Source organism: Melanaphis sacchari, unplaced genomic scaffold, assembly GCF_002803265.2.
Source record: "Melanaphis sacchari strain LSU unplaced genomic scaffold, SCAv2.0 Contig392_pilon_pilon, whole genome shotgun sequence".
NCBI classification, from domain to species: Eukaryota; Metazoa; Arthropoda; class Insecta; order Hemiptera; family Aphididae; genus Melanaphis; species Melanaphis sacchari.
The window spans coordinates 1-8,608 of NW_020271248.1; the positions used below are offsets into that span (position 1 = coordinate 1).

The 8,608-nt window shown below is 31.4% G+C and overlaps 1 protein-coding gene and 1 pseudogene across 1 annotated transcript; one reads left to right on the forward strand and one right to left on the reverse strand.

Moving 5' to 3' along the window:
• Window positions 1-1,019: 1,019 nt before the first annotated feature.
• On the forward strand, window positions 1,020-2,000 carry LOC112597169 (ATP-dependent DNA helicase pif1-like). Its single transcript, XM_025343108.1, has one exon. It carries the CDS (start codon window positions 1,020-1,022, stop codon window positions 1,998-2,000), a length of 981 nt encoding a protein of 326 aa, XP_025198893.1.
• A 3,103-nt stretch (window positions 2,001-5,103) lies between these two features.
• LOC112597170 lies at window positions 5,104-8,382 on the reverse strand (annotated as a pseudogene).
• Window positions 8,383-8,608: the final 226 nt, after the last annotated feature.

Genomic DNA, 8,608 nt, shown 5'->3' on the forward strand with positions numbered 1-8,608 from the left:
CCCCCGATATATCCAGGAATACACCTACGACGTATTTCTTCTGCCTACGGTCGATAGGTTCTTGGTGAAACCAAATTGTCTGGCCGACATATGGAAGTCCGTATCTTTACGGATTCTCGCCACGATAAGGTGTTCCAGTGCCTTAGCTAGATCTGGGAGTAAGCTAATGGGTCGATATGACCTAGCCTCCGACCGTGACGTGAGAACAGTCGATGGAGTAGTGCATCCAACTTACGCCGCTGCAGCAATCGCGATGGGACTGTTGGAAGACGACAGGGCTTTGCTGGTATGCATGGCAGAATCGGCAACGTTGGACGCTCCGTTGTATCTCAGCTTCGATACCTATTCGTGACGATGTTATTGTTTTGCGAGACCGCAGACCCGCTGACGTTGTACCAAGCCAACGAAGCACACATGATGGAGGACTTCTATCAGCGGATGCGAGACGTAGAGCGCGCGAGGGCGGCGTGTCTGGACGCCATCGATCTGTCACTCCGGGCCACGGGAAGTCACTCGATGACTACGGTTTACCTCTGCCGAACGTCGCACTGCTGGAAGAGGATCCGGACAGTGGCATGTTCGGTCAAATAGACGCGGCGGTACGCTGGGTTCAACAAGTAGGAAACTTGAACGACGAACAACGGACAGTTTTCGACCGTGTTATGGCGGCTGTAGACGACGATAGAAACGTCTCAAAACTTTTTTACGTCGACGGACCTGGGGGAACTGGAAAAACTACGCTGTACGGATGCCTCATATAGTCGCTTCACAGACAAGGGCGGTCCGTGTTGTCCGTAGCGTTCACTGGAATCGCAGCGTCGCTCATGGAAGGCGGCACGACTATGCACTTGATGTTCGGATTGCCGTTCGGCACGCTCACCGACGATTCGACGTCGACCATCACCATGCAGTCGCCACGCGCTCAGAGGATATGTGACGCGGCGCTCATCGTCTGGGACGAAGCGCCTATGTCTCCGGGACTACAACTCACCGTGATCAATCGTTTGGTCAAGGACGTGATGGGATCGGAGTTACCGTTTGACGGTAAACTAGTCCTGTTCGCCGGCCACTTTAGACAAATATTACCGGTCGTCCGCAGAGGAACGAGGAGCGACATCGTCAGATCGTCGATTAAGTACAACGCTCTGTGGCGCGAATTGGAACAGTTCAGTCTGACGCGAAACATGCGCGCTGACAACGGCGTGAACTTTGCGAATTGGTTGCTTCAACTAGAGAGCGGTCAGTTGCCAACGGTCGACGGTGTTCCGGACACCGTCGAAATACCTCGACATATGGTATGTGACGTTGCAGATTTGATTGATTTTGTTTTTCCGCAGCAAATGTCTTTGGCCAACGTCGACGAGTTTGCTCGGAAAATAATTTTATGTCCCAGGAACGATGAATGCAGGCAAGTCAATCGCACGGTGCTACAACGCATCGACGGTGCACACAGAAGCTACACCGCCATCGACACTGTGGTGGTAGACGATCCCGATGAAGCAGCCAATTATCCGACAGAGTTCCTCAATACTCTAGAACCAGACGGATTGCCTTCGTACAACTTGACCCTGAAAGTAGGTTCAATTGTCATGTTGTTGAGGAATCTAGATTCAAAGAGGCGACTTTGCAATGGCACAAGGTTGGTTGTCACTAAACTGAGACGTTACAACTTTAAGGCGAGGATGTTGTCTGGTAATGCACAGGAAGACATTGTCATACCTGCGATGCCTCTCACATCCAGTGGAGAAGATGAACTGCCCATCATAATGCGACGAGTACAATTTCCCGTACCGCTGTCTTTTGCGATGACCATTAACAAATCACAAGGTCAAACTTTTGATAGAGTGGGATTGCTTCTGCCTTCACCGGTTTTCACGCACGGACAACTGTATGTGGCGTTTTCGCGTGTGAGGGACTCGCAATCAATTAGAATTGGTATGTACGGTGACGATCGTGGTAGATTTGTCACTAAAAATATTGTCTACAGAGAAGTGTTCTAAGCAACACGAATTGATACTTATTTAAATATATTGATTGGTTATGGTAAAAATGTATGTGTATATACATAAAAAAATTTTTCTGTTATTATAATTATAATATCTAATCAATCAAAAGTATTCTAAAAAATCATTATTATTAGAAGAATAATAGGAGATATATTATTTCTTCTGGAACAGCAATATATTTATTTATGAAATGATATTGTTTCGACAGTGTGGTTTACCATGTCAGATGTATGTGATCCATGTCAGATCTTTGTAATCCATGTCAGATCTTTGTGATCCATGGTAAACCTATGTGACCACTGTCTGATCTATGTAAAGTTCTTCTTTTACATTATTTATTTATGTTTTGATATGTTTTGATGATTGATTACAGGTCACCTATGGACATCCAATTCAATGACGGAGAGAGAGTTTGACAACCTCCACGTGGTTCTCTTTGGATGCAAATTAACTTTGGAGATAATTTGTAACTAATGTCAAACAACCAATCAATAAATATTATTAAACTTTCTATTTTTAATAATATAATATAATATATACATATTAGTAATATAATTCTTTATCATTTTATTTTTCAGTTTTTATCTTACGCATACAATTACAACTATTGTAAGTACACTTACTACTGCAGTAGATTTTGTTTTTATTTGTATTTTTGGTAATTTTTTTATTTTACTTTATGTTTCAGATTTCATCTCACACATATCAGTTTAATGAATCGTGTGTGTTAATAAATAATAACTTTTGTATGTTCAACAATTAATTAATGTGTCTCACTGCCAATGAACAAGTCACTTGATACGTAAAGTTTTGGTTCAAAAAAAAAAAAAAAAAATCAAATACAGAGTGTATATGGACTGTATATACATTGACAACGAGAAACTTCAATAACCTCCATGTGGTTCCCTCTGGAATTAAGTTTGTAGCAAATTTTTTGTAACTAATGTGAAACTATCATTTTTTTTTTTTTTTTTTTTTTTAAATATAAACAAATTCATTAAACACTATTAATTTCAATAATAATTTTAATAAAAAAACATAAATTTTAATTATTTTTTATATTATAATCGGTTTTTTTCTAATAAACACACAACATTTGTATTTAACTTAACACTATTTTTACAACATTTAATTTGTGAATATTACATTAATAATTGTATTTCAGATTTATATTTTACACATACATATATACATCTTTTATAACTTTTAATTATTATTTGTTTGTTATTGCTTTACTAAAGATTAATCATGCATGTATGCGGTTCTTCGTTGGTCAATTCATTTTTTACAATACATACGCTTTCATTAATTTCAATTGTGTACGCTGAACATGGTATTCAAAATGTATATCAAAGAAAGAATATAAATATGATAATATATCACAATAAATATATTATATACAATTACAATACAATATAATTTTGTTTTTATTTTTACTATTTTTTTTTTTTAACATATAAACAATTATATATTAATGTGATTGATAGGAATCTAATATCATTGTTTTTTGATACTCAGAAGTCTTTGAATAAATATTAATGTAGCTAAGTACTGTGATTAAAAAATAATGACAATAACAATTTGGACTCGAGGTATATTTTGTGAACACACATTACTCACTACATATTAGAAATGTATACATATATACAGCAATGATAATTGCAAAATTACGTGTGTAGGTATAAACCTATAATATCTATATATATTTATATATATACACCTTTCTAACGTTTGGCATGTCTTCTTCTTTCCTATAATGCATTTATCCCGTTGTATACTTAATACATGTACAACTTCCCCTTTACGCCAACATTGTACGCGGTCGGATTGCCTGTCTGGCAGGTTTAAATGCGTTTATCCGAATTTTTATTGATGATAACTGACTTATACTTTTTTACGTACCGGACTGCACACCACTTTTGGCGTTAAAATATGTAACATACACCAGGTGATGACTGATAGCCTTGAGAAGTACCTCAATACCATTTTCGGAGTTTATTTTAAATATATGTAAAAAGTTCAAAAAGTTCCCCGTTTTTGAAATATTTTTCACTGATAATTTGCTCCTATTGGTCTCAGTCCAATGTCACATATAGCTTAAAGCTTTTCTAGACAAATAGACTATCCAACACAAAAATAAATTTTTGATTCGCACCAGTAATTCTTGAGATTAGCGCATTCAAACAAACAAACAAACTCTTCAGCCCTATAATATTATTATTATGTATTATATTAAGTATAAAGTAAACAATACATTTTATGATTTACTCATCTATAAAAATAATTAAAGAAATAACATTCTTTTAATCCTTTTAGACCCAGTGACAAGGTCGGAATGGCTAGTATGGGCCTCACTGAAAATTCACTTTCAAAAAAGACCTCAAATAGTTATAAATAATAATAAACTTTATAATTTACAATCGTTACTCCAGATAATATGTTTATCTTTATTTAATGTTTTTCTGTCAAGGATAGTAATAATTATTAATAACAAATAAGTTCTAAAATAACAATAATTTAAGTTCATTGGATGTATTTGAAAGTTTATCGATTATGTCCACATAATTCCATTCATTAATAATATCTGCTTTAGAATTTATTAAGATAAAGGATTCCAACAAGCAATGGTGGGCAAGTTAATGAAAATAATTAACTGTGGAAAGTTAAGTTAATTCAATCAAATTGCCTTCAGTTAAGTTAAAAGTTAACAAAAAAATAATATTTAACTAGTTAAGTTAAAAGTTAAGACGGAAAATAAAATTAACTTAACTCAGTTAAAAAAAAGTTAATTTTTTTTTAAGTCATAATATTCATAAGTCATCAATTGCAATAGTATTTTGATTTGTACGGACATTTACCAAGACACTTAGCACTGTGCAAACATAAAAATTAAAATTATTATTATATTTCATTGTTAGCAGAAACTTATAAACTTTAAATCATACTAAACATTTTAGAGTCTAGAGAAGATATTAATTATTAGTAGTAGACAGTAGTGTACATTTTACTATCCTAGTTAGACTTATTGTATTTTATAAATTATAATATATATTAAGTTTTAGAGAAGTTTAAAACTAAAAAACTACCATAATGATAATTAACAATTAAGATATTTGTTATGTTTAAGTAAAAGCGTCATCTCAAAATTCTTGTCAGCCATTTTGCCTCTTTTTTTATCTATCAAATGCCCTCCACCACTAAAAAGCCTTTCCACGGGAGCTGATGATGGAATGGCTGTATTAAACTTAAAATATGCTTTTTTCAACTGTATTGGTAAATCATTAGGAGTTTTTATAGATGCATTGGATAAATAATTATCCACCAACATTTGAATATTAATATCATTACAATTAGAAGTAGGAGCAACGCTAAATGATAAGAAATCATCTTCAGATTCACTTTCTGTATGTTGTTCAATTGATAATAAAGTTTGTGAAGTAGAAGTGGTATGTACGGAGTCTTCTTCACCAATGTCTTCAACTAAAAAATCAATTAAACGTTGTCTTATAGCTATCTTTTCCTCAGGTTTTGCCCAATTCAATTTAAACTTTGGAACTAAAACCGCAGCCATTTGACAGTTATCACAAGTGATATAACGCTGGAATCTAATAAGTAATAGTTAAATTTTAAAATTAATATTTTATAAGTTATATATAGTAATTAATAATGATTGTGTCAACCTTTGAGAGAGTCCTATACTTAAAGCCCGGACTAGAGGTTTACAATATTTAAGGATTCCTATACCATCATAAGCTCTGTTGATTGCGCTTAAAGTAGGTAATAAAAAACCAATACAGATTTGTTTATCTCCTTGCAAGACATCTAAGCCTCGAGCAATAGGTTTCATTACCTGAAAAATGAAAATACACTTAAATATTTTAAAAGTTATTGAAATAAATGCAATACATTACTCATATTATATGGGATATAATAACTATGAGGTACCTTACAATATTCATTTAAAAAATCGACATCCTGGGGCTTTGTAAAAAAAGGCACCTGAAGTTTAGCACAGACTTCATCCATTTTTTCAATATATTCAAACAACAAGTTAATTGAATCATAAAATGAATTCCATCTAAAAACATATTTTACAAAAATAGTCAGAAATATTATGTAGGCCAAGTAAAATTATTACTGAAAAAACAATTAAAAATTAAATTATCAACTAACAATTAATATAATAATATATACCTTGTGGCATTTGGAGTAAGTAAGTAACGACCAAGAATAGCTTTAATTTGATCTGCACTTTGACTAGATTGGTTTTGCTTATTGAACAGTGTTTGACATTTTCCAAACACGCGTCTACTAATCCTCTTGAAAGCCACATCATTGTCAGCTGCTAAAATATCTACCGTTGCAATAAGGTTCAATGTGTGAGCAGCACATCGTTGGTGGGGAGGTAAAGTCAAACTATCTAATTGATCGATTATAGCATTATCCAATATATCAAAGATTTCAACGCTCCTAACAACTTCTTCATTTTCATCTTCATTTGTGGTAATTCCAGTAATATCAGAATTCTCATTAAAAATCCTAAAACAAATCAAAAAAATTTTAAGAAATTATTTAAGAACCTATGAACATCAGGAATATCACATTAAAAATATAAAATATAAAATATAAATGTATATTTTAACTAGTAGTAACTAAGTAAATACCAAATTGTTATTAAGTACAAAATTGAAAATAATAAACACATTTGAAGTTTAATTAAAAATTTAACTAAGAAACTAAAAAATAAAACATACCTGAAAGCTTTTACAAAGTTTGATGCATTATCTGTCACAATTAATGTAATTCTATTTTGTAAATTAAACTCATTGACTATTCTATCCAGAATTTCAGCTATGTTATCATACGTGTGTCGTCCAAGCATTCGCCTACATGCTAAAGCTTTATTGTGTCTTTCCAAATTGCTGTCAAGCTAATGCACAGTTACACCAATATAAGCCCTTTAAATTTTAATAAGCATAAGCATTTAGCATATTTAATAAAACTAGTTAATTTCTCTATAGTTTAACTAGCACATTAATAGTACCTACTTTCAATAAATAATTATTTTATTTTATTATATATTTGGTTCCTACATTTAAATGTTCATTATCAATTATCATATTGTTTCTCAAAATTAATAATATATTTGTACAAACAAATAAAAAGTAAATATAGGTAAAGTAAATACCTCTTATATTATTATAACAATGAATGAATTATTTAAAGTTCATAATAAAATTTAAATATTAAGAATTAGGTTTTTAAACATGCAACTATGTAAGAAGTAAGAATAGACTGAATATTAAATAGTAGTATAACGTATATTTTAATATTTATATAAAAATGTTTATACATATGTACATCTATACAACTAGGTATATATAAACATATTATAATATATTATATAATTATATTATATTATACCTATTGGCCATTATACTATTAAAGTAGGTATAATAATTTATAGGCACACACATTTATAATATGTCACATTATAGATTATAGATACTATTATAAAGCTAATTAACTAAGTGAGTAGCATTAAAATATAATACTAATTATTAAGGAGTTAAAGTCTAAAAATGTATTTAACTTACTTGTGAAAAACTGTCCAACAATCTGCTGTTAAGGAAACATATTGCACTGTATTTAACTCCATTTTTAATTCTTCAATTAAACTATTGAATAGAATTTCTACGTCTCTCATTAATGTTCTTCTAGATACTGGTATTTTTGATGATGTTAATTTACAATAATCTATGAAAGCTGGGTGTTCTATAAGGGAAAATGGTGATACTGTGTTGATAATAAGTTTTAAATTTGCATTATTGAACTCAGTTTGTGTTAATTTTTTAACAGAATTATGTCCAACTTCCCTGAGTTTCAATTGCTTGTAGTGTTTTGAAGTACTAATATCATCACAATTTCTTTTCTTAAATGTTATATTGAAATCATTCAAACGATGAGAATGCACAAGCTAAAATAAAATAAAATAAATTTAGGTACCTATAGTTTAATTATTAACATACTGTCATAAATAAGAATATTTTTTTTAATTAATAAAATATAGTCAAATAATTACATTCATTGATTTATTAATACTATTTTGCACTTCTATGTTAAATACTGGTCTGTAGACTTACCCTTAGAATTAAATGTAAAAATAATAATAATAACCATAATTACCTACCTTAATATGAGTTCTGAGGTTTGCATTGGATGATTGAGATGCAGATACAATTTTCTGTTTAGGTAAACATAACAAACATTTAAATGAAAGACCAGTCTCACTTTTAGCTTTAATATCGAAGAGTTGTTGAAAAAAAGAATTGATACATGACTATTTTTCAATTTGAACATCATTATTGACTGACATAGTTAACAGTAGTTATCAGATGATGAGTATAATTTATTATTATATACGATTTAATATATATTTTAATATTCTATGCCTATAATCCGACGAGAAATAGCCTAATACACAAACGCCGAAAAATTAGAACACTGAATTGTTGCGTCCGTTATGTCAACGTCGATACATATATCAACGTAGAAATAGAAATACTAATGTTTGCAAGTTAAAAGATTAAGTCTTTATTTAA

Bases quoted from the DNA above. Each gene is read 5' to 3' on its own strand.
- LOC112597169 (XM_025343108.1), top strand. From the start codon at position 1,020: ATGGGATCGGAGTTACCGTTTGACGGTAAACTAGTCCTGTTCGCCGGC.